Source organism: Bacillus rossius, chromosome 7 (genome assembly GCF_032445375.1).
Source record: "Bacillus rossius redtenbacheri isolate Brsri chromosome 7, Brsri_v3, whole genome shotgun sequence".
NCBI classification, from domain to species: domain Eukaryota; kingdom Metazoa; phylum Arthropoda; class Insecta; order Phasmatodea; family Bacillidae; genus Bacillus; species Bacillus rossius.
The window spans coordinates 49,367,091-49,394,747 of record NC_086335.1 but is presented as its reverse complement, the minus strand read 5'-3'; the positions used below and the strand labels follow the sequence as shown (position 1 = coordinate 49,394,747).

Genomic DNA, 27,657 nt, shown 5'->3' with positions numbered 1-27,657 from the left:
TATGCATAAGCTTTCTGGTAAAACTTGCACTTATCTCTTTAAATATAACTTCCACTAAATAATATTATTTATGGAAGTGAGAAATGTGTCTCGTGACTTTGTCATATATGTTGTGTTACATTAAGTCTAGAGTTTATGCTTGTGTTTCTTTTTACTGCAAGATCTTCCCATGCATAAAGGTTGTTCTTTGTTGACAATTTTCTTTTCCAGGGGACAACGGTTCCTCAGCAGACAGTGGCGGGTGCGAATGAATTCTTTTTCAGCATTCGTGATCTTCGACTCTCGACTCCCGCTTGCCTTGATAGGCGACTCGATGAATAGCTTTTGGGGGAGTTTGTTAACATGTGCATTCTGTTTCCATAGGCCAAGCGTACTCTATAGATTCACATGCCCGACTTCTGTTCACGCCTCCCAAGAGGTACCACACCCACGAAGGTAAAACTGCTGCGGAGTAACTGTTCAGCGCCTGTCTCAGAGCAGTTGGCACTCACAAGCGAGGGCGGTGGATATCGGAGTTTTAATTCATGACTAAAAAAAAACTCACGACTCACCATGAAAATTAACTTTTTAACTTTATTAACCCAATTAATAACACTCCACTACAGAGTTTAGCAGATCACTACACCACACATGAACAAACAAGGGCTGAATTAAAAAAAAAAAACTAGTCTAAACAGTAGAGTTAAGTCTGGAGTACATAATATCTCACATTTGGACTATTTTGAGACTGTGCTGTGTCCATCATTGACCAATATTACGTAAACAAATTATTATGATAATTTTTTAAAAATACAACTATTTTGTATGTCGATTTCGTGAAATTAAATTCCTTAAATGACATAAACTTCAAACAGTTCTATACACACACATACTTATTATTAGTTAGGAATATTTAGGATTTGTGCTCTTATGGATAAGATGCATACCATATTTACATACCAGAATGTACCAACCCCATTTGTGTATAATCCATTCATGGGTTCTTACTTTATGACTCATTTCAAACAAACTTTTAATCAGAAGCGTTCATAAGAGAGAGATTCTTAGAGGTGTGAATTGACAAAATGGTATTCAATAATTAAAAATTAAAATTCACTAATGTTATTAAAATATTTTGTATAAATTATTTGCGAACTGTTCTGAAATAAATGCTTTTAGTTGCAAATTAATGTACAAGCAATCTGTAAATAATTCCCCACGTACCTGCTGGAATGCCACTTTAAACTTAGCAGTCATCTTTCATCATCAGTGTTGTGCGTTCATTCCTTTGATGTAGTTTTATGTAGTTGTCAGTGTATACGTGGATCTGTTTTTATGAATGTGTTGCCTCTTGTTATTTTTTCATAACGTAAATCCTCGAAGTTACATCCCAACATAGTACATACTGTAGGTAAAGGGAGGGGTTTAAGAAAGCTATGTGATGTACAGTACCTACCAAGAAAGATAAGATCTGTTAGACTCTAATGAGCTCAAAACCATATGGGTGCAATCAGTGGCTTCAAGTTAATATAGGCCCTATACAAAATGCTGGGGTTTCAGGATTCCTTTATTTGTCAGGAAGTTGATTAACGGGGATTGTAAATTGGCATTGTTGTTGTTTTCATGTAAAACTAGACTGTTAAACAAGTTTATATTTTCGCATAATTTAACTTCACAAGACTACATTTCAAGAGGAGCATCATTTAAATTAATTTATTTCTTAGTCCAAACAACGTTTGACTTGTGCCCGTCAACTTAACCGTAATGGCGCAGTCATCTTCTAAATCCTCGCAGCAGTTGATGCAGGTGGTTACACGTTTCTCTCCTGGGGTCCGACATTGGAGCAGCGTCTCGACTCCTTGCCTGGTCGAAGCCCTGGCCTATGGCGGCCCGCTTGTTCACCGCCTTGACGACGATGGTGAAGACGAAGGCAAAGACCATGATCCTAAACACGTTCCCCTATTCATCAACTCTGGCACACAACCGGGGTCAATGCCTCGGCCGTTATGTCCCTTGGTGGTGGCACGGCGGTTAGTCTCCAAGCATTATTTCTTTGATAACATTTAGCCACAAAAGGAACAATTGAAATAAGACACAAACATAAATGAGGGGCAGTAGGTGCAATTGTCCATCTTCGAAGCCACTAAGAGAGTAAATGTCACGCTGAAATCAATGGAATTTTTTTGTGTAGTCATGGTATCTAAAAGAATTATATTTTGAAAAAAAAAAAAATATATATATATATATATATATGTAGTGGAGTACACAAAATTAAGGTTAATATGTCTACAGAGACTTATTCTAAATTTTCTACTTTGAATATTTCTTAAGAGCATAACTGTACATAAACATTCCTGCTCATGGTCGCTGATTGGCCCCAAAAATTTTGTCTTGGGAACAGCACTTGGTCAGTTCTTTTTAAAATTGCATTGTTGTTCTGTATTTTTCAATCTGCCAATTTCACGAACCCAAAGTTAATAAAAAAAAAAATAATTAAATAATTAAATTAAGTGGTGCATATACATGTTACAATTCAGGACTATTTTAAATTTATTCTTAAAAGACCATACATTTATTTCCGTTTGTCTTAAAACATTTTTGCTTTCAAATTTGATAGGGTATCATGTAATCCCTACAGTCTTGTACATAATGCTGTAAATTATAATTTGCTGTGAATGATTGCAATGTTTTACCTATTGACACTGCTGCTGTGAATTTGTGAACGTTATTTATTTTTTGCAGTGAACGTAGCTGTTGTCGCTGTTGACTGCATGTGCTACTGGCAGGATCTGATAGTGCGGGAAGGACCAAATCTTAACGACTGTCGCGGCAGCTGTTTTTTGCTGTCATTGGTGTGAAAGATTTATTCGGTTTAGTTCCAAAGTTGCATATTTTGCATTCCTGTGCAATGCCAAAGCACAATATTTGAGGCAATGTGTGTAAAATAAATAGCTACAGTACCATATTGGTACTATTGTTGTCACACACATACATATATGTAGACTTTACTTAAATATGTATGTATCTTTATTTTTTGGACATTAGATTTTGTATTGCTAACACACAATCGCTAGTCGCAGGAAAACGTTTTAAAAAATTGGGTGCGTGTACTTATGTAGGGGCATTAGAAGTTATACTTAACGTGTCGTAATATATAACCAACATTAATTTTGCATCAAGATTAATTATAATAAATAATGTAATTAAATAAATATGCTGAATGTTTATTTTATTTATTAATTTTAATCATTTATTAAATAATAATATAATTATTTATAACAAAAATAAATTGTACATACAGGAACGTAACCCGAATACTCTTGAAAGATTCTAAACACAATTTTTATCACTATTACTCACAATAAATACATGTTTTTAATAATATGGACCAGTATTAATATCAATCACTAACGTATATAGTTTGAAAGCACATATGTAATTTATTATTTGTATTTTGTAACCTTGATTCATCCTGTTAAAAATTTGTTGCATGGTGCATGCACATCGTAAACATTCACTCTTATCTTTTTTTTCATAACTTGCTAAAGAAGTATAAATTCAAAAAAGCATATCAAAGCAGCAGTCTAGAAATCAAACTCACAATCACCCGAATACAGGTCAAGTTTGCTCGTGCCTGGTCGCGGCACAATAAGATTTGGTCCTTTCCGTGAACAAGCTCCCGTTCCTTGCACAGCTCACCAGCCGTGGACGAGTAACACATCCTGGATATGCTTTGTTCCTTCGCTTCGTACCAAATGTTGAGCGTATGTATGCATGAAGAGCACTTCAACATTAGTTATGTTTGTCAAGTTCTCCTGGTTGTAATGCCGTGTCTCAGGATGTGTTCTGCGCAGTAAACAGCCACTTGATACACATTGCTTTGTGGTTTATGACAACTCAAACACATTTATATATTTTTTTAATTACGTGGGTCCTTTACGCCAAACGGTGATGATTGATCATGCAATCGATCGTTGCTTCTCTTTTATCGCAAGCCGTGGGCCGAGGTTTGGACTTGGGTGCGAAGGGTAATACCTACAGTCCTGACCACGCTGTCTAGTTAGTTCAGCTCCCTGCCACTACCGGCAATTCGCTGCTGTACAGTGAAAACTACCAGACAGTGCGTCCTTCCAACATTCTTATATTTGATTGGTTCCTCTCAGGCGTCATATGTTGTGCCCGTGTGCTCTTCAGCAAATTATTGGTCACCAGTGGCATTACTACGGGAGGGCACACAGGCAACTTCTCTCACAGTTAAAAAAAAATAAGTGAGATCAAAATTGTGGGAATTAGTGTGCCAAACATAGCCTGGTATTACTTTGGCTGGGGCAAACACGTTACATTAGACTTAGCTCCACCAATTCGAAACTTGGACATCTTTAGTGAAAGTACAGAAAAATATTTTACATATCAAAGTTAAAATTTATTTCTTGCTATTTAAACCAAGTTATTTCGTGTTGTTGACAGCTTAATAACCATTAAACTGTGAATACTTTACTTACAAATAACCAATATTAAATTCAAGAGATTATTGTTCAGATCCTAATATTGCCCCCAGCTTTGGAAGACTTGTAACCACAGTGCTGTCTGTCGCTCATTCTCCTGTGAAGAGAGCAAGTCTTATCCGAGATAGTTGTTGTAAGTTGCTCGCTACCTGGAATTATCTGTTACGTCATCATTAGCAAAGTCCACATTTTGATGATGGAGCACAAACTTGAATTATTGTGTTGATCTACATCACATTGAGGGCACTGAGGAGACTTGCTCCGCAAATGTAAAAAAATAAGAAATATGTTTCCAAAATGTTTTGAAATTTAAAAAAAAAAAAATTTACATTTCCTTCAAGGAACACCTTCAATATTAATTCATTAAAAATTAACCATTCCAAAAAAAAAAGTTTCAACATTTCCTTAGTAGGTACGCTTCATGCATATTATACTTCAATATTTGGTATTCTCCAGTTCCTGTGAATATGTATAACAATGTAGACATTAATAAAAATTTCTTTCAGGACTGAGAATTTTTTAACAGACCCAAAGGGACTTGTGGGTTGTAAACATGTATGCAAAAGGTTACCAGCCTTAACAAGGTGATGGTGTAAATATGTCTGATTAATCAATAAGAATGTTAACATATTTACTTAGGACTGTAGTCAAATTAATTTATTGTCTAATTGGTAATTTAGTTTATTTGCTCCCCTGATTAACTCTAACTGGAAAACAATGAAAACAATCAATAAACTATATTTCATGTATTGTTAAGCTATTATTAAGGTGCTGAGATGAAAGTTTAAGCAATTATGTGTTTTATGTTTACATTCAAATTTGTATATAAAGAAAAGGAATAAAGTTACAATTGTTGGTAAAGGTTACATAAAATTTCATTACAGAAACTAAGGAGTAAAGTGTACCGATAGCTTTTGCAATTCATTAGTGGGATATACTGATTCAAGTTGTTGATATTGTCAGAGACTGAAATTATCTCAGCTTAGTTTACTGCCATTACAGTTATAAATGTTTTAACAGTTTATCTACTTTATTGTTAATTTTTTTTAATTACAGTGTAAACTCTTTATAATGTCACTCGATTTAACTACAAACTCCTTAAAATGTCGAAATTGCTTGATTTTGGTTGGTGTAAGTTACCTTGTTTTTTTTATACAATAATACACTCTATATAGCATCACGCTCACTCTATTTAATGACAACAATATGGCATTATAAATCATCAAGCAGTACTTTCTAAGTTGCCAAAGTTGATCAGAACTGCAGCTGTGTACGTTTTCCAAAAATTCTGCAAGCAGAGGAGGGTGGAAAATCTGCTAAGAAATTAAAGAAACCTCAATACGAAGATCTGGATCAAGCGATGCTATCATGGTTTTATAGACATGTAAAATGTGTACTATATTAGTAAATACATATTATTATAGAATAGTAAAATGATATCTTTTATTTCTCTCAATTTAATGACCACACACTATAACGCCGAAAAATGCTCAGTCCGTTAAGTGTCGTTATATAGAGTTTACACTGTATTTTTAATATCTTTATTTTACTTAAGTTTTGACTGTTTCATATATTTAAGGCATGGTACAGACCATTAGTCATGCTGCAATTCATTTGAATTTAAGGGCACTCCCAGGACTTGAATCTGGGAGGGTCTTAGAAGTATTAGAGGTAAAGTGAAAGTTCATAGATTCAATAAAAAAAAAAAATACAATCTTGGTTTTATGTGAATTTCAATCAGAAACAAGAGCTAATATTAAAGTACTACAAAAAAAGTTACAAATCTTTTCAAAGGAATATGAATACATTTTAAAATAATAAATAAAAATGTACCATGCTTAATATTTTGGTTGAGGTTCAAAGCCTAATGTGTATGCATCTGAAAACAAAAGTAATAGGTACTTCCAAATGTTGTAAATTAAAATAATTGCACTAGATAAACATTAAGACTTGGGAATGCTTTTCTTTGTTTGCTGAAAACGTGGCCAACTTGGGATAAGTCTTTACACTACTATTAGTTAAGACTTAGTAAATATCTACAGAAAAATCTTGTGATGAAGCACAAAAAATCCCTTCCGGCACAGCCTACACATACAGGAACAGTTAGAAGTACCTACCTAAATATTCTGGCAATATGGAAACTTCTATAAACTTCTGAAACATTTTAAGAAATTAATATACACAACATATTTATGTTCTCCAACATTACAAATTTTTTTAATAATACATATTTTATGTAGTAATAATCTTAAGCTCTAATTATAATACATATTAATATATATTTTTTTATATATTATAACTTATAAATTAATTTTTTTTTCTTAGCCCTAAAGAATGATGTTGACTAGAACGTAGGCTACACCATTAAAGTTTTATTAATCCATGTATCATTACGATATAATTTATATTATAATAATATTATAATTAAAATAACAAAACTCTGGAAACTCACCTGAGCCCGTCCAGTGGTCGGGCCCGGGAGGGATTTTGTACCCCATGCCCCTCCCTCTCGAAGGCAAAGGAACCGTGACTGTCAATGAGTGACTATGAGGAGCCGATTCAGGGAGGGGGGGAAAGACTCCTTGTACGGTCAATGTTTATGTGAAGCGTAACTTCTTCCAGGGCAGTTGTACTCCCAGAGCACGTACAGCCGGCCGGAGGTGATGTCCACCCAGGAGGGCCCGCCCATCGACGACGACTCCTACCTGGGCTACTCGGTGGCGGTGGGGGACTTTTCGGGCGGCGGTCGGGGGGACGTGGCGGTGGGGATGCCCCGGGGGCTGCAGCTGGTCGGGAAGGTAGGTCGCCTCGCACCTTCCGCTTCAACCAGGCCTGCCCCCCCCCCCCCCCCCCCCCCCCCCCCCCCGAGGTTTCACGGGACCCCCATTTTCAGCTAATAAGTAATCCTTACAGTGGAATCTCGATTAACCGAGTTAATGTTGACCGCAGCCATGGGCGTTGCAACCGGGAGGGGGGGGGGGTAAGGGGGGGGGGTCACGTCCCCCCCCCCCCAATAATAAAATAATAAAAGTCTTCAATTTCGTCCCCTCCAATAATATATTTAGTTTCGTAGTTTCTCCAGATGTTTAAATTAATGATTTTGTGTGGATATAGCACCAGCAGATATGTTAACTGTGTTTTCACAAATGTGTTCTCTGAAAATATTTTTTATAAAAAATAAATTATATATTGCAACCAACTATAATTAGAAAATTTAGGAAAGAAAAATGCCTAAAAAACACCTTTTTGCACCTTTAAACCCCAAATTTTCCCGGGGCAGGATCCCCCGGACCCCCTGCTTTTTTCCAGGGGATGGATATTCCTCAACAACCAAATCAATTGAAGTCCCCCCCAAAAAATATATCCTTGCGACGCCCATGACCACAGCAACATTGGACAAGCAAAATCTCGCATAACACGGATATGATGAGAAAATCATATTTGTTTATCATTTGACAATGTTGTGATTTTAACGAAGTAAAATTAGTTTGTAAAATATGAAAAACAACTCAGTATTATAAAAAAGAAATGATTTTGAACTCGTAGGGCCCTTTATTGTCTTAACTGGGGCTTGGGGCAGAGTGCATCCGCTTACTCTGCCCTTGACTTTACACCGTGGGGCACCTGGTGGTGCAGAGGTGGTCCAGGTATGAATCCCTAAATGGTTGAACCCAGATTTTTTTCGCAAGGAGTAAACATGGCAGAAAGTTTCAGTGAGCTGGTGAGGTCACTTGGGGTCATGCTTCCCATCACTACTGCATCCTAACCGTTTCACTCCTTTTTTCCATACGTTATGACCTCGATGACTAAACGTACAATACAGTAGAGTCCCACTTATCCGGACTATATAGGACCTGACCCTGTTCTGATTAAGTAGAATTTGACTTGTACATGTAATACAAGTTTTATATAAGTAAAAATATAATACTCAATATTTTTTTCGTAAGAACAACCTTTTCTATAGCTAATTTTATTTTAAATACTCCTGTATACTTGGAACAAAGTTTTTAACTATAAAAAAAATAAGTTAGTCCTACTTTTTTTTTTAATTCCCGTCCAGATGAGCGGGGTCCGGATTAGCAGGACTCTACTGTAACTTCTTATACATTTCTTCGATAATCCATTAATTCATTCATTGTAGATGAAAGAGAAAGAACTCTTATACATTTCTTCAATAATCCATTCATTCATTCACTGTAGATGAAAGAGAATGAACTCTTATTCATTTCTTCAATAATCCATTCATTCATTCATTGTAGATGAAAGAGAATGAACTCTTATACATTTCTTCAATAATCCATTCATTCATTCATTGTAGATGAAAGAGAATGAACTCTTATTCATTTCTTCAATAATCCATTCATTCATTGTAGATGAAAGAGAATGAACTCTTATTCATTTCTTCAATAATCCATTCATTCATTCGTTGTAGATGAAAGAGAATGAACTCTTATTCATTTCTTCAATAATCCATTCATTCATTCGTTGTAGATGAAAGAGAAGGAACTGGGCGTGTGTGGCAGGTGGTTCTCTACACGTGGAATCTGACCAACATCCAGAACATCTCCGGGGAGCAGCTGGGCTCGTACTTCGGCTACGCCATGTGCGCGGTCGACCTGGATGGAGACGGCCTGGACGACCTGGTGGTGGGGGCGCCCATGCACACGGACCTGTCCAACAACGACGGGAAGTACGAGACGGGCCGCGTCTACGTCTTCTACCAGGGCGCTCAGGCGGTGAGCACCGCTGCTGTGCAATTTTTTTTTGTATCTACTCTTTAGTTTCAGGAAAAAGGAAATGCTATTTTTACCCAGAAAGAAGTAGCAGTCAGCGCCGATAGGTCAAGGGTTGCTTGCAAAAATAACACAGAGAAATAACACACAGCGTGTAAATATTGTTACTTTGTGGTATTCATTTTACAATATCAAAAACAAGCAAAAACTAGGTTGACCACATAGGTACATATGTAAATCGCAGCGTAGGAAAAACATCCCATTTGACAAAAGTCGCGTGCCGTAAGCAGTATTTCATTCATTCGAGTTGAGTAGAACGATGCAGTTAAAGAGTTAGTGCAGTTATGGTAGATTAATAGTCCATTAATTATGAAATAAATATAGTAATGAATGAAAAAAAAATATGTATAACAGGGCAGCAGAAAATAATTTTTTTTTAATTATGTGATAATCATCATTTACCATAATTCGTAAGTAATGATGTTATACCCGTTGTGCAGTGATATGATTAAAAATATTCTAGACTACTACCTACCAAAAAAATTTACTCAATAAACTTACCATACAAATTCTAGTATCCTTGTTCATAGCAATATTAATTATGTAGGGTATGTACAACAAAATATGACCTACTTTGGTCAACTATCGTGTTAGTGGCTTTGATAGATGTAACTTAAACATTATTATTTATTACTGGATAACCTGCATGGATAAGTAGTCACAAGTCCAATTTTTAGTGCTCTCAACTAAAGATTTGTTTCTTTAAACAGTTTGAAGAGTTTATTTTTGTTTCGAAAAAAGTTAAGTCAAATTTATTAATGAGAGGAAATTTAGCAGTGAACAGTATTTTAGTAACTATTTTGGGTAATAATTTGCAGAAGTGATAGAAGAGAAAGTTCAGGCAATATATTTAATTTAATGTTTCAATATTATGTTTAATACGTATATATACATACATGTATATATTATATATACACACACACACTCCATGTTATGAAACAAAAAATTTAATGAATTGTTCCTTTTTCAGGGAAGATTCTCTCAATTTGATGTGAGAGATGGCACTAACTCAAAGTCAAGGTTTGGGTTAGCACTGTCTTCTCTTGGAGATATCAACAAAGATGGCTTTGGAGGTAAAAACAATGCTTGTATTTCTACATTAAAAAAAAACTTTTACTTACATTTGAATTAATGAACTATTGTTTTAAACAAATGTTTGCAGTTACTATTGATAGGTAACTAAAACAATTAACCTGGCTCAGATCTGCTGGGTACTGAAACCAACTCAATTTGGTAGGAGAGGAGTATAATGTGCTAATATGTCCATCTTTCGCTTACACAAGTAAGAAATGAAGAACAGTGAATGCACTCATAATTGATTAATTGGATCACAACTACTCAAAAAAATTGGTGATGAAACTGAATGTTCTCTGCATCTAGATTTTGCTGTTGGAGCGCCGTACGATGGTCCCAATGAAAGAGGAGCAGTTTACATCTACCACGGCTCTCGGAACGGAGTCACGGAGAAGTACTCCCAAAGGATACTTGCGGAGGACATACTGTCCACATTGTCCACTTTTGGGTTCTCTGTGTCCGGAGGCATTGACCTGGATGAGAATGAATACCCGGACTTGGTGGTGGGGGCATACGAAGCCAACACTGCTGTATTTCTCAAGTAAGTTTATTTTTATGCTTCGAGTGGTGTATACACAGCATGTGCAACCAAATCTGTGGAGTCAATAACTGGTTCCGATAGGAGTTTTTGCCCCTTTTTGCATGCAACCAACACTGAGGGCAGTTTATTAAAACATTTTATGGGTATGTGGAATCTCAGCAGGCTAATAAGCACACTCCGCATTGAATTGTACACGTATCATGCGTAGTTGATAACATTTTTCATAAACTGAAGTAATTCAGAAGAAACAATCATAGAGTTTTTTTCAGATGGTATTTACAAGCTGTATTTAAATATGCTGTGGAGTATACATCAAAATTTTAACAATCTCCTTTTCAACAGTCCCACAAAATGAAGTAGTAATCCACACAGCAAGCAAGCCTACCACTTCATTTAAATGCTTAGATATGTTCTGGCAGGATGAAGTTAACAGTCCAACTTTGTGTGACAGTTTGAATAATAAAGATTTAAATCAATCTTCCTCATTGCAAGAGATTGCAATGCCCCAAGTCATTGGTTTATGAAAGTATTTAATATATATTTTTTCAACTACATTATATTTAAGCAGTAAACATATAACATGGTGATCATTGCCTGCCAACCACAGAGCCAGTCGGTGATCGCGGCGGTAAAGCGTGGTTGTGGTAAGGCTGTGGCAGAGGTTCCCAAAACTCAAGGTCGTAACCCAATTTAGGCTTTGCAGGGACCATTCTGAGAATTGCAGCCTGGTTGGCACAGTGGTGAGACAATGGACTCACATTCCAGAGGACCTGGTTTCGAATACCGATCCGGCCACCCAGCATTGCCACTGTTTTCGAAAGTCAATCCCAACAAATGTTTGGTTTCATACTATAAGCCATGCATGACTGATTCCTTTCCTAGTCAGGGTTACAGAAGAAAGGTAAAACTTTGGAAATTGAAAAGTTGTCTCAAAAACTTGGAAAACACAGGGAAATCAGCAAAAACCTTGGTTTGCAAGAAATTATATAAGTAATTTTGCATTCTATGTAGTATCATCATTTCCTATACTTAAGATGTATTTTAACTATAAATTTGTGGGCTGTTAATAATCCGTATCACCCAAAAATCATAACTGAACATAATCGTTGTAAACTACAGTGTATTAATTTGAAGTAAAAAACATATAGAAGTGTGTTCAGACAAATATAACAAATATATTAGTTTTATTTTTCAGATTGGCAGTGTTGGTTGCATTAAAAAATTATAACGGTGCAAACTCTGTACTCTATGTTGCCAGATATTCTGATGACACAGGGAAAAAAAAAATTAGATTGGTTAGGGAAAAGTCAGGGAAATTGACCTTGCTAATATTCCTAGTATATGTTGTGTGTTTATCATCTGTAATGAACTTGGTGTTGATGAAATATTTAGCTATAATAAAAACTTGACAACTACTATTGGAATATTATGAAGCCACTGGAAGGTGGAGCCACTGATTTACTGCTTACGGGTATGCTTACGGAGGTCCTCGCCCCGTGTCCCCAGGAGCAGGCCAGTGGTGAAGGTGGACTCGCTGGTGACCTTCATGCTGGACCAGAAGCAGATAAGCCTGGACGAGAAGAACTGCACCCTGCGCGGCGGCATGCGGGTCACGTGCGTCGAGCTCAACGCCTGCCTGCAGTACGGCGGCGTCGGCGTGGACAACCGGCTGAGTGAGTGGTCGTGCCACGGAGCGACGATCGTGTAGACAGGTTTTTTTTTTCTGCGCGCGAGGCCAGTATTCACTCATGATGTGATTATATTTTTTTTTTGTTATTTGTTTGTTTTGAAATGTAAGTAAAGCCAGGAGAATACACCGAATTTAATATTGTAGTACATCGGCAGGGGGGGGGGGGGGAGGAGGGGAGGTTGTAGAGCACTAATTGGCGAAACATGTCACAAAATTTATGTAATACTGACTTTCCGTATTATCATAGAGTAATATTGTTTTCGATAGAAGAATGAATAGTCTACTAGTATCAGCATGCCCTTTGTAATTTATAGTTCTATCCATGTTTCTGAGAGGCATATTGATACTGTGTTGCATTTCGAGGAATTTATAAAAAAATGTAATTAAATATGAACTAAATAGTAAAAAAAATATAATTATATTAAAAAAAAACTTTCTATGTTGCCTAAACTAAAAGGTAAAGAATAATTTTTAAATTTAAGTAATTTGTTCAAAAGTGAAAGAGTTAACTACAACTCTGTATAACATAATTTTTTTTAATAGGCCTAAAATAAGAATCCAGTAATAAACAAAACAATTAATTTTTATTTAATAAAAAAAAGCATGGTGTGCTCTTTTCTTCCATTTTCATAGTGACTCAGTCCTAAAGAATAGCCATTAGTGGAAGAAAATTTAAGACATCTGATATGAAGCGTGCATTGTTCCCTTCTTTCATTTTCTTAATGACTATCCTAATGAATAGACATTAGTGTTATAAAATTTAAGACAACTGATATCATGCATACCATGCTTTTTTTTAAACAAACTAAATATTTAAATGTGGCCTGTTTCGGGATTTTGGGGCATTGTGCAGAAATGTTTGGGTCACATTTAAAATAAAAGCTCTTCTTTAAGTGTGTCCGCTAAACATGAAACACTTAGTTAAGGGAGTGAAGCACCGACATCAGCTAGCACGGGGTTCATAAACACATGAGACACTGTAGTACTGAGTGGCAAGGGACGAGGGGCGAGGGGAGAGGTGGCCGGTGGTTGATGGTTCACAGCGTGCTTAGGAGGGGCGTAGCCCCTGGTCGATGTCACAATGTTTATGTGTTACTTTACTGAACCTTGTTTCCATGTTTTACCAGGTTTCCACGTGCAACTGGTTTTGGACACGAAAGTTCCAAAGAGCCCGCGCATGTACTTCCTTGAACATGTAAATAGGAATATGCTCAACTTTACATTCACGCTGGACAAGAACGTTCGGTACTGCCGCAACTATTACGTTTTCATTCTGGTAATCATACTTTCTAATATTTTGATTTTGGGTGTACTATTTTAGCATTGAAAATTTTTTTGATGGAAGTGCTAAAAAAAAAATATTTGAAAGTAAAATAACATAAATTTTCCATTAAATTAAATTTTCCCTTTAAGATCTATACCTTGATTTTTAATTTACACCCTTCTTTTGATTTGAAAATTTTATAAGCAGGAGGGACTGGATAATCTTTTTAAAAATGCCTCTTTAAACTTTTAGTTAGAAAAAATAAAGTTGAAAGGGATACAATTTTGATGCCTTGTTTTATGTGCAGTGACTTGAATTTTAAAAATAAAGTTACATGTTATTGTAATACAGCCACAAACAAACTTTACATGAGTGTAGTGGTTGGTCAGGCCTTAGACTAAACAGGAAGTGGACACAGTTTCATTTACTGTACATGGGCCTCTTTTTGTATTATGATATGCGAATAAACCTGTCAGAATCAGGAGCGAGCATATGCAGAATTTCATTTGAGGGGGTGGGGGGGGGGGAGAGGGTTGATTACCTCTTTGCATAATGTTTGCTTTCTAATTATTTCCTTTTGTTGGTGGGAATTATATATATATTTTTTTTTTTTTTTAGGATTTTGGGAAGGGGAGGGAATATCCCCCCCCCCTCCCTTCTAAACATGTATGCCATTGGTCAGAATTATTGTATGACTAAAAAATAGTAACACAAACATTTATGATAAACCCCTGTCTAATGATTTATTACCCACTATGGAATGGAGAAGGTGCATGCATTTAGAATGAGAGGTTGTTTGTTTGTGCAAAAAACAAATGTTTCCATCAATTATCTCCAAACGGTAAGACTGCTTTAGATACGGTTTTCTGTAAAAGGTTTGTGATTCATCGGTGATAGTTCTTAAGATAGGTGTTATGGTGTTAACTTGCCAGCGGGTGCTATAATAAACATTTTATGTATAAAATTGGATGTTGGTATGTATTACGTTGATAAACTTCAACACCGCTTGACCGATCGCCATAAAAATTGGCAAGTCAGAGTGTTTTTTCATGGTGAAGATTTTTATGCTAGCTACTAGATTCTTGGGTTTGTCATTATATTAATAGTTAGGTGAATATGAGTTGTACCTATAATTTATATTATTGCTGTGTCTATCTCTACGAGAAACAAAAGGTACATAAAGGCAGGAAGCACTAATTAAGACATAATTAGTTGTTTATGACAGACTGCACAACAAATCAATCCTTTTTAAAATGATTTTTATTTTTTATTTTCTTTCGTTACGTACTTCCTTTTAGTCAGGGGTTTTTCAAAAATCTCATTTAATCCTTTTTTCAATTTCAACATTCACATCCACCGTGGGTTTTTTCAATATTTTTTTTTTGTTTCAGTTTGATCCAAGTTGCAGTGGTAGATTTGACAAAAATCTTTCATGCTGCATGATTTTGACAATTCTAATCGAAAAACAAGCAGCGTGTGTTCCGTGCGTGCTGTACTGTATAGTTGTCCCTGTGCCGGTCAGACCAGTAAGAGGGGTTGCTGTGACTGATCGGTCACCGGTTGCTTGTGGGTTAGCACGGGATCGGTTGGTTTTGGCAGCCCGAGATACGGGACAAGCTCACCCCCCTGGAGGCGGAGATCCGGTACAGCCTGGACACGGACGCCCGCTCCCAGCCGGGCTCCTCCGGCCGCACGCGGTTCACGCGCTCGCTCGCCCCCATCATAGACCAGTACAAGAGCGAGTTCGCCCGCGACTCCATCAACATCCAAAAGAACTGCGGCCCGGACAACGTCTGCATACCCGACCTGCACCTCGAGGCTCGTCCGTAAGTAGCCGGACGCTTCGCTTCAAGGGGGGGGAGGATGGGAATCCAAACACCCGCCATGTTCGTTTCAACAGTTTTCACACCCATCATAATGTTTCATCTTTTAATACTAAAAACTAAGAGGTTGTGTGATGAATATAGCGAACACTTTAATTTGTACTATTAACCAACAATTTTAGCAGCAAGAAATTTAGTGACCGCAAAAGAATATAATATAAAAATTCAAAAGGGCGTAACTGCAAATAAGCAAACATGTCAAAAAAAACCTTTCGGGCATACAAACATATATATACATAAAAAAACAAAAATAGCAATGGTTTTTTTTTTTTAATAAAACTCCAAGATATAAGCATATTAAAAAAAAAAAAGATTTTCAAAAGGGCATAAGTACAAAATTCAAAATATCATCAAAAGATCCCCAATGACACAAACAATGACACAAACTTATACTTCCAAAAAACAAAATTTTTCGCCATATTTAGTGTAGAGATAAACTATATGAGATATAAGACTTTTTAGAAATTATAAGCATAGTTATTCATAAGGTCTAAGGTGCCCATTGTAAAATGATGAATATACCAATTTAATTTATTAAGTAAGGCTTGTTCTACATAAGTAGCTGTATTTCAATGTTACTCTATTGTTACACTTCCATTTTATATTTTATACACATCTCTATGGAGTAGGCTAATATTTGTGCTTCATGATACGCTTGTCTACAATATCTCTTTGGCTTTACATAGTCAGTGATGTGCATAACTATGTACAGGATTTTGCTTTCATTAATGCAGAATCAAATATTTTACAAAAAATTTTTACAAACCATAACATAGTGCTTATTCGATAGTATTTTACAGTTATAGTCATTCTTAAAAATAATATTTATTGCTGAACGCCACTGATTCCACAGTTGAAAATTTTTTTTTTACTGTCAACATGGGTCAACTATAAGCCATCAGTTAAATTATTTGCTATGCCTAGGGACAATATGATATGGTGGGTTGCGATAAAGCTAAAAAAACACCAAAAACCATGTCAATATACAAAATAACATCAAAATGCAAGTTAATACATACATATAATATGACCAAAATGCAAGTTATATCATGGAATTAAGCAGCATTGAACCAAAACTTAGTTGAAAAACTCAAAAAAAGTATCATTTTAATGATTGAAATCAAAGAATGTCACTATTTCCGGACTAAAATTGTACCAAAGTACATGGATCAGAAAAATTTAATTTAACTTGTTTTATTGTGCATCGCTTATTGAATAACTTTCAAACCAAAAATGTTGTCAAAATATTTTTACCGTTATGGAGTCAGTTTTAGACCAATTTATTACAAATTATTTTATTGTAAGAATGCAGTCTACAAATACTCTATTTTTGTGAAGTAAGTATTATATAACAGTTTCTATAAAAATAAAAACAAAAACACTGCAATCTTCTTTTTTTTTTTGAATGAAATTTTAAAATCTTGTCTCTAGCTGTGCCTTGACGAAGAGAAATATTCAGTAATGGACAATAACCTTTAAAAACTTAAATACTGGATGGTATTTTTTTGATTTATATCACTGTGCCTTATATTAAAACTCTCTCATAGCAGCAAGTGTTTACTTAATGCCTACGGCAAGGCTCACAGTTTAGTTCCGTGGTGGGCAAAGTACGGCCCACTAGCCAGATTCCGACCCTTGATATAATTCTTAAAGGCAGAAACGTGTACACATTGTTTATGTAGTTCTTTTTAATGAACTTCGTTGGCCAGTCTAGGTAGTTTACTTTTTTTTGTCTGGCCCGCGCCTACAAAATTTTGCCCATATTTGGTTTAGTTTATTAACACTGTGGTACCAAATGTAGGCGTAGCCAGGATTTGGAGAAGGGTGGATGGGATTGAAGGGTGCTATAAGAATGGATAGACCTGTATCTGGGAATACTCCCCAGGCAATCTAGTGGAAGTTTCTGCCCTGGAAATGTGCTTGAAAACACATTTTTTTTTAAAGGCTATCTGAGCCATCTTAAGTGCTTTTTTAAAATCAATGAAACTGTCACGAAATTTATGAAATATAGACCCTTTCACTACCACTGCTTATGATTATGTCCTCATATGTGTCTAATGAGAAGGCTATACAATATAATTTTGCTTATTCAGTGGCATAAATTAAGAGCCATGCTCTTGGAGGAAGCGTTGCCGCTTCTTTCTCCATCTGTCCTTCGTACCAAGCTTGGCAGTTTTGTTACATCATATTTTTCTGTGCCTACCCGAATGAATCAGACCTCAGTTTTAACTAAGGCACTGTAATATTGACAACTGTTGGAAAAAAGCCTAGATTTAGAGTGCACGAACGAGACAAGTCTTTAGCAACGCAGCAAGTGGACGGAGTTCTGTCCTGTGCGTGGTGCAGGAGCGTGACCCAGTACCTGCTCGGGTCCGGGGACCGCTTCGTGATCGAGGCGGCGGTGGAGAACAGAGGGGAGGACGCGTTCGAGGCCGTGTACGAGCTGTTCCTGCCGGTCGGCATGAGCTACATCAACTACGAGCACACGCCGGAGTCGCCCGTCTACTGCACGCGCGTCAACAACACCTTCGTCAGGTGCGACGTGGGCAACCCGCTGCCCGAGGGAAAGCTGGTGAGTGCAGCCGTCATGGTGGCCACCCTGCCCGTCTTCACTTGCAGCCATGCGGTCGGGCCTCAAACTGTGGATGGTATTTCTGAAGTGAAACTTCTATGCTGAGGGGGCTACAATTTTCAAGCGTTACGGAAATTCCGATCGCATGAGGGAAATAGTTAGGTACGTGGTGGAGGAGAGTGCATCAGCAGTGATGCCACTCCCACACGTGTACTAGCGATAGAATGGGGGGTGGGAAGGGGGGGGGTTTAGGTACGTCACGTAGCATGCTACGTGCTAGTTGTAACACGGCAGGGGAGAGATAGAAATGACGCAGAAGTGATGCTACGGAATTCTAGTCACGCTGCTTGTGTTTGTCTACTACTCAGTTTTCGTAATGGCTAACGATTGACGCTAACATATTTTTATTATTTTGTTTAAAGTACCTCCAATTGATATATTCGTGTGGAAAAGCATTATTGATTCGTGCAAATTAAATTAATACTCTAACATTTTCGTATTGTATTTTCTAGGAAATCTAAAACCTTAGTGTCGTATTTTAGCTATCATAAGCCAATTGTAACCATGATAAGATGCTTATAATTCTGCGGATAATAATTCATAAAATATAAGTAACTAATTACAATAATTGATTTATTTTTTTGTCAAATTAAATAACAAAATCCCTTTAAAATATATTCAAAAACATTAACTTATATAGTTTTGCATTTGTGATCATACCCTTGCCATTAAGATTATACATCTCTTGTTAATTAAAAAAATACTAATAATTTATCTCTATCTATAACCAATAAGCAAGAAGTTTCACTTCTGTCGCACGTTAACTCCACATGTACACAATAGTTTTTTTATCTTCACATTTGGTCAATGTTTTTGCTACTGTTCCTATCTCAAAATATCTATCATAATCGACTGAGCAGAGGTTTCTGTTTGTACGTACTTTGTTCGACGATAACTTTTGAAATGAATAAATTTACATAAAATTTGGTAGGTAGGCAGATATGGTCTATGGAATTTTTAAGTTTGGGTATGAGCAATAATAGTTGAGGGATTTTGATATATTTAATAATAAATAATAATGTAGCTTCCAAAATCAAATGCATTATTTTAATTTATATTTTTAGAAACCAAAGAGGATAGTGTCCATAGAGATGATGATACGGCATGTCTCAAAGTGAACTTTGGAAAATAACAACCAATTAAATGTAACAGATTTTTATATCTACTAATTCTGTAAGAATGTATATGTTGCAATAACTTAAAAAATTTGCATAACTATCTACATTTCATACTATTAAGTTATGTTGTGAATAACATTGCAAAAATTAGTTATTAATCATGGGGTTAAAATTTACAGTCACTAAAAATGGAACATCCCGAGGTCTCAGTTAGGGGCAAACTGCTAGTGATATATTTCCAAGCATTTTAATACTTTCATCATTTGGTATTAATATAACAGGCAACAGCGTGATGTAACAGACTGATTATGTGATGAAATAGTTACACTAGGCCACAAATTTTGGCTCTGACAAGGGTAAAAAGCTAGATATTGTTGTTCATCAAGCCTTGAAATTGAATAATACGTGTTTACCTCAACCTATGGTAAAATTTTTTAAAATCCAAATTTGCTTCTAGCGAGAGCTGTTTTGTGTGTTTGAGGTCTAAAAGCTCGGAAGCACCAGATGTTGCATTACCTTTATGCACAAGGCATTAAACTGGCATAGCATTTTTTAATAGCTTGACTTTGTGGGCTCCAGAACTGTCAGCTGCAATTCCCAATGGAAAAAAAAAAACCCATTGGGAATCAAACCTAGTTCGGCCTAGTGGAAATACCCCATATGATTTACAGACTAAAGGCAGACCAATTCAGACATATGGTAATGGTTGTTAAAAACTGCTCTTGAACAGATACCACACAGGTATTCTAAATGACCTGGGATCTTTCAAAGCCATGGTCACAGCTTCACCTTTAACATGGTGTGAAAATTTCTTTTTGGTTTGGGGGATACTCATAACATTTTTTGTTGTATTTTACTAAATCTGCATTGGAGTATTAATTGCACAGTATTAACTACACATGTATATTCACATTATAACTATTGTTTGTCGGCCACACAATTTAACGTGTTAAGTTTACAATGAATTTGTATTTTAAGTTTTACAAAAATGTATCAATGCGTTATTTTAGGTAAGAGTTAATTATTTTTTGTATGTAACTCTTAGTTTTACAACTTATAATAAATTTTAACACTTAAACCATATTTCTTAACTAAAAACCCATCATAATAACATTTTAAAATTCATACATTTACAAAAAACTGAATTTCAGGTACGATTCAGAGTGTTGTTGCAACCATCCTACAAGGAAGGTATGAAGACACGTTATGAGTTCTTCATGCGGGCCAACACCTCAAACCCTGAAAATGACACCGACTTCGACAACGAGATAATCATGAAAATCCCAATTCAAGTTGAAGCTCATCTAAATATAATTGGGTAAGTACCAGTGTAATTTACCATCAGTGTACTTTCGAAAACAATTTCAGTAAATTGCAGATAATGAATTAAGCAATTTAACTGAATAAAGTTAGTTTTTGGGAACACGTAAAAAGTCATACCTGAATAATTTTTGCTCTATCTAGTTTCTAGAGGTTCATTACTTTACTATATTATTATCTGGTTCATTCAGATTGACCTATTGATTTCCATTAAAAAATTGAATATTTCAAGGCCCACATATCTGGCCACATACAGTATGCAGTACTTCAGAAGAAACCGCACAATTTGAAAACAGTGGAGAGGTATCAGAGTAGTGTCTGTTTACGAAAAGCATTTAAGAATATGCTGAATACGGATGGGTGATTATGTTTCTGTAATTTTTTTTTAAACTGTATTTTTAGGAGAGTAAAAGGGGGTTAAAAAACATTATTTCAGAATAATTTTTAGACATGAAACGCCTGGTAAAGAGTCTCGAAAGTACCCAAGGGCCTTGCATTACACCTTTATCTTCATTTCACTGCTGTCTAAGTGTTGTGGTTACCATTCAGATCCTGCAGTTGCCCTGTGCAGACCTGCCAACTCTCACGATTTGGGTGTGAGGCTCACGATTTTAAGGTCCATCTCACGCCATCACGCCAAAATAGTGTTTCCTCACGATTTTTTGGGGCCCCAAGATTTTGTTTGTAAAATTTACAAAACAAGTTTTACGAAAGCTTACAGTAACGAGTTTCCATCAATACTCTAGTCACGTAAAGGAAGCAATTTTGCGTTTTGTACTGTGTGCCATGCTGATTTTTCTATCTCGCATAGTGGAAGAGGAGACATTGTGAAACATGTCGCTACAAAAAAACACAACTAACACGTGAAGTGTATTGCTTCCAATAAAAAAATTAATTTTGCTGTGAACAGTGATAATAGTGTTACACGAGCAGAATGTTATTTTACATCTTTTTTAGTTGTGGCCCTGCATGATCACTACACGAGTGCTAAATTATGTTCAACTAAATTAAATCTGTTACCTATAATTTGTTGAAATAAATTTTGAATCAAAGACCATGTAACATATGTACAGATATGCCACTTAAACTTAAAGATTCTCATTTGTTGTTTTTTAATTCTAACATGTATTTATGGGCCTAAAAATTTTTATCGAGGACCTCATGATTTTTTAAATTTGAATGTTGGCAGGTCTGCCTGTGCATGACGAGAACATTGCGAGCCATTTTAGAGCCTTGCACTTAGCCGTCACACCACACTAGAAGCACCAGCAAGCATCGCAGATAACATTTCGCTTCACTAACATAGATATACCCCTGACTAGTTTCGCCCCTTAACATGTGTTTTAGCTTGTTCTGACTTGCAACACTTCATACACGTTGGTGATGTTTAATTTATAGTAGGAACAAAATAATTTTTGTATGATCTGAAATAGCTAGCCTACCAATTTTTACGTAACATATATCCATACAATTTTTCTATGCAAAGAGAAACAAACTTTTTAAGCTTGATTTATTTTACTCTTTTAAAATAAATTAGTTTTAGCCAATTATTTTCCCGGACTTTATTTAGGCTCTGAATCAAATTGTATACATCGGTATTCAAAACTACGTTCCTTAAAACCACATAAAGTTACTTAATTTGTTAAAAGATATAATTTTCAAACCATTAGGATAATTTGCTTATTTCTCATGTCATTGCAATACCAAGAGAATGAGCAGTATTCATGGAAAGAGTGAATTGTATTTAATGTCAAGTTAGGTTCCTAACTCACAGGTTGTCAATTGTGATGCTGATGTTTTTGTTGGGATTAAGCTGAATAAAGTGCAACAAAATATCTGCTAGTTGGGTAAATGTCTCAGATTAACCAAACCCTTAATATTTTTCAAAAGCTGAATACACTCTTGTTCTTGTATTGTTTCAGTTCTTCGCATCCTCCTGAGCTCCACTACAACACAAGTCAGTTCAACATTGAGGAAATCAAACACGAATCTGAAATTGGGCCTCAAGTTATCCATAAATATGCTATCGTAAACAAGGGACCATCTGATCTCGTGGAGACTGACATATTCATTCTTTGGCCGTCGCATACTCTGCAAGGTACTTTTTTATGCACTGTATTAACAGTTAAAATGTGAGGCTTTGCCTCTATTGAAAATTGTTTTTAATTATATGGCACCAAACAATACATACAAACCTAAAAACTTGACTTAAGTAAACCATGATATGAATGTTAAATTTGCAATATGTGTGTAGTATTCAGACTGACAATCTTACATGGGTGTTATCTAGTTATACTTTGTACAATTTATTTAAGGTATTAGAAATTAGTCATAAACAACAGATAATTAACATAGCTGTAGAAGACAAAGTAATCTTCACTAAAAGTACAGGCACCTTACTGCACTCTCTATGGAACATTTTTTTGACAGGTGCTTCAAGGTACATTCAGACTTTGACAGCAGAATATGCTTATAAAATTAACGAAATAATTAGGAAAATTGGTCCCACATGAATCCGTGTTTTGTTCATTACATCACGATATTGTGCTGTCAAAGTGTGAAAGTTCCTTGCAAAACCTGTTGAAATTGTTTCACCTTACCTTAAACAGATTGATGCGTTGATTTCATGATCAAACTCTTATGGATAATTAATGTAGCTGTGTGTTTCTGTTCCAGGTGATAACTTGCTCTACCTTTTGGAACCCCCTGAAGTGGAAGAGCCCATAGTGTGTGATGCATTGCCTGAAGCTAATGCCCTCAAGCTTGCAGTGAGTACACAAGATTTTGGTGTTATTGATTTTATTTTTAATATGCTTTTATTAGATTCACTTGTAACTAACTATGTAATCAAATCTTGGAAGTCTATTTTAACCTACTTTTAACTGTCGTATCGATTTGAAACTTTGTAATTGTATGTAATCCGGATGACAATACAATAATTTCATGACTTTGACTTGAAAGGGGGGAGGAGGTGAGGGTCATAGGGATAAAAAACCATTACTTTCAAGCTATGGGCAAAAAAAATTGTCAAAAAAAACCACAACGTTTGAGCTATTAGCAATAACCATGCTTTTTGTCCATCCATGAGCCCGGGGTTTGACTGCAACCCCCCCCCCCCCCTCCCCTTTTCCTGTTGATGGGAGGTCATTTGTCCCCGATTTTCGGAAATCAGGAAAATTGAAGTACATTGATTTTGATGTGCTCCCGAGGCCTTCGGGCACCATCGGACCCTTCAGGGGGTTGGAGGAGGGGGAGGAGTCAATTGCCCCTCAACATTTAGGGACTTTGAAATTGATTTTGTAGTGCATTTTGAGGAATTTATAAAAAATGTATCTATATATGAACTAAGGAGTAAAAAAAAATATATTATTTTAAGGATTAAAAATAAACTTGCTATTTTACTGTTGTATTAAATAAAATTTAAAAAAAAATATATATTTAAATTTCATTAATTTGTTCAACCGTGATAGAATGAACTACAACTCTGTATAACATAGTTTTCTTTAATAAGCTTAAAACAGGGATGCCACCAAGAATGGTTATAAAATCCTGTATTAGACCATAAAAAAATCCTGTAAAATCCTGTAAGAAGAAAATTTTTGTAAACAGGTTTTTTATTCATGCCAACATTTTTTTTACAGCTAAAACACAGGAGAAAACAAAGTATTATAAGCATATTTCTTCAAAAATCAGCTTTTCCTTCATTCCAGTTGCATAAGGCCTACTTAAAAATAATAATAATAATGAATGTAGATAAAAAACTGATAAGTTTACATATAAAGAGTTAAGTACCAGTATGAGGTTCTCACAAAAATCACTTAAAAAATATACACACAGACCATGACGTATTTGCGGGCATTTCTTGCCTGAACACTCCAACTGCTTTACGTCTTCAGGTTCATAGCTTTTTTTCTCAGCTCATCAGTGGGTTTGAATTCTAGCCCCAAATTTTTGGTCCTGTTGTGGCAGTGCAACAATGCATTCAAAATTGGCATTTATAAACAACAGAGACCGTTTTACCGGGTTTCAGCCACTTTAATTCTACTTCCCACTCAGGAAGTGTTTTCAAGTTAATATATTGTAATATATGCTGCAATGATGACTCGCAACAACATCCTACTATGCTCAGTGATCAGAGGTGACCAGAAAAGCTGTACTTTTTTCCATCCAAATTGCAGCAGGGTAATAATGTTCATCTACTTCATAATAAACATACTTATTTATTCAAATCACTTAATTGTTCCAATAAATCCATACCACAGTAGTTGCCATAAGATATCTACATAACAATTATACCTACTTCTTTATCAATCCCATGGTCGGAACATCAGGTTACATTACAATAGCTAACAAGGTTTTCAACTTGAAGTATAGTGCAATGCCAAATGATGCTACCCTTTTTTCCTAAATCTGCTTGTTCTTTTTATTTTGATTTAGGCTTCTGCAAATACTGTTTTTTTTAAAATACAAATTGAATCCCATTATACATGAATATTGAATTATTCACCAATAGCAATTTTTTTTTTCAATACTTGCAAACCTCTATCTTGAACTCTAATTAATTGTAGTGTATGTTACTATTAATTACAAATTTCAAAACTTTTCCAGCTGCTGCACAAGAAGTCCTACTTGGAAGAGTCATCCAGGGGCGAGATGGGAGCAAGCAACGTAGCAGGAGAATCATCGTCGTCGTCATCGAACATGTCATCGTCATCCTCATCCAGCAGTGGCGGATCTGTGACCATCAGCAGCAGTTCCAGCTCCAGCTACAACAGTTCCAGCTCCAGCTCTGCGGGCAGCGGCGGCGGCGGCGGCCATCGGCACACGGTGCACGCGAGCAATGGCTCCAGTGTCGTGGCCGGGCAGGGCTTCGCCGGCCACGACGTGCGGACAGAGACGCTGACGGAAGAGGAACAGAGGCTGTTGGAGGAGGAGAGGCGGCAGCTGGAGGAGGAGAAGCGACGCTTCCTCTCGTCGGCGGGGCGGGTCCCGGCAGGCGGCGGCGGCGGTTCCTTTTCGTCCAGCAACTACAGTGCCTCGTGGAGCGGCAGCAACAACCCGGCAGGCCACTTCAGCAACTACAGCTACTCCAACTCGACGGGAGGTCGGGCCCTGCTGGCCTCGCAGCGTGGCTTCGTTCCGGGAGAAAGCGCTGCGGTAGGCGCTCACATCCAACCGGCCCAAGAAAATGTGCTGGGAGCGTGGCAAACTAACGGGCAGTTCCGGACAGGCATCATTGGCAGTGGGGGAAGCAGAGGAGCGTCGGTAAACGAGCAGCAGGGCTTGGTGTCAACGGGTTCTTCCAGCCAGGCTGGCATTTCAGGTGGTGCACAAGGTAGGAACCCTTCACAGCACCAAACCTGGCATTCCGAGACCCACAGCAGCAGATCTGGCAGTGGGGGAGCAGGTAGCTTGGAAATCGGGGGTAGTGGGGCAGCGAGTGATTCAAATTCAAACCAGCGGTTTTCACAGACTCAGAGTAGCCGGTCTGGTTCTGGCAGTGTGGGTATTGTGGACAGTGGACGCGACGGACAAACAGGCGAGGCAAGTTCGCGCAACTGGTCGTCTGAGACTCACGTCATTAGGTCGGGGTCTCGTGATGCAGGTGGCCTGGCAGCTGGAAGTGACAACGGGGCAAGAGATGCAGATTCCCGTCTGTGGTCGTCTGGCACGCGCACCACGGATGTAGCGTCGGCTGGTGGTGGCTACCAGGCTAACAGCAATAACAGAGAAGTGGCGGGCTCCGTCTCACAGAAATGGTCAGATACGCACACCAGGAGTGGCACAAGCACTGGAAACTGGCCAGCAGATACTTACGAAAGACGTGGTTCTGGCACTAGCGGAGGTGGATGGTCGTCAGAGGTGCACTTGACTGGCGGGAGAGGCTCTGACAGGGTGTACTCACAGCAGCCAAACTGGACCTCGGAAACACACAGCACCAGAACAAACACGTGGTCCTCAGCAGACGAGGGAGCTAACGACCGCACTGCTGTCTATCACGACAGAGCATCCTCAGGTGTACAAAATAGAGGTCACAGCAGCGCGGGTTCGTTCTCCACCCAGACCGGTGCGAACGAAGGTCATGTCGGTGCAGAAGGAGTTAACTCCAGAGGTCATTTTGTTTGGGGAGAACCGGGAGCCAGCAGTGGGGGGACATACCACGTAAGCAGCCAAAACGTCGATGATGTGTTACGTCGTCAAGGTTCTTCAGCGACAAGGCAGCAACAAGACAATGGGTACGTGAACGAGTATGGTTCGGGGTCGAACTCTCGAAGGGGACAGGGTGGGAACTGGGAACGCACTCAGAGCCGTTCGTATGAATTATCTTACAACGGAGACACAAACGATAAGGAGCTCAGGCACCTGATATCCAGCCAGCAGGATCTGAACCATTTCGAACCACAGGTCTCAACAGAGAGCTACAGCTACGAACAGCACTACAGAAGTCCAGATTCAAAAACGCAACAGGTTTCCAGCAACAGCCGGACGGAGACGAGAACTTACAGCCACCACGCCTCTCACTCCAGTGACCTTACGGGAGCTCCGGACGGCAGTGAAAACCAGTGGTTGCAGAGGCGACATAAGAGGACGGTTGGTGACGACGAGCTGGAGAGGCTCCTAAAATGTGAATCTGTGAACTGCACGGTGATTCACTGCAAGATGGGGTTCTTGGCCAAGGACAAAACCGCACGCATGGCGTTCAGGGCTCGAGTTTGGGCGAAAACAATAGAAAAGGTAAGGCACATTTTGGAGACAATGGTGTTGTTTGAACTTAAGTTTGTCATTGTGATAATGAAATGGAAAAAAAAAAAGTTTTGCTGAGAAAATGAACTCCACTAATTTCTTTGGAGCCATGGG

The 27,657-nt window shown here is 37.4% G+C and overlaps 1 protein-coding gene across 6 annotated transcripts in view; it reads left to right on the top strand.

Annotated features, from left to right (window-relative positions):
* Positions 1-27,657, top strand: part of LOC134533987 (integrin alpha-PS2) — a 285,777-nt gene that overhangs the window by 252,223 nt on the left and 5,897 nt on the right. For 3 of the 6 annotated variants that reach the window (XM_063371854.1, XM_063371855.1, XM_063371856.1), the window contains 12 exons: positions 7,107-7,282; positions 9,008-9,220; positions 10,248-10,350; positions 10,658-10,892; positions 12,399-12,565; positions 13,710-13,858; positions 15,446-15,672; positions 18,076-18,301; positions 20,631-20,797; positions 22,722-22,897; positions 23,476-23,567; positions 25,408-27,534. In XM_063371854.1, coding sequence (XP_063227924.1) covers positions 7,107-7,282; positions 9,008-9,220; positions 10,248-10,350; positions 10,658-10,892; positions 12,399-12,565; positions 13,710-13,858; positions 15,446-15,672; positions 18,076-18,301; positions 20,631-20,797; positions 22,722-22,897; positions 23,476-23,567; positions 25,408-27,534 — 4,058 coding nt within the window. Of the gene's footprint in view, positions 1-363; positions 436-7,106; positions 7,283-9,007; positions 9,221-10,247; positions 10,351-10,657; positions 10,893-12,398; positions 12,566-13,709; positions 13,859-15,445; positions 15,673-18,075; positions 18,302-20,630; positions 20,798-22,721; positions 22,898-23,475; positions 23,568-25,407; positions 27,535-27,657 lie in introns of all 6 variants that reach the window. The other 3 variants (XM_063371853.1, XM_063371858.1, XM_063371857.1) reach the window with 2 other exon arrangements.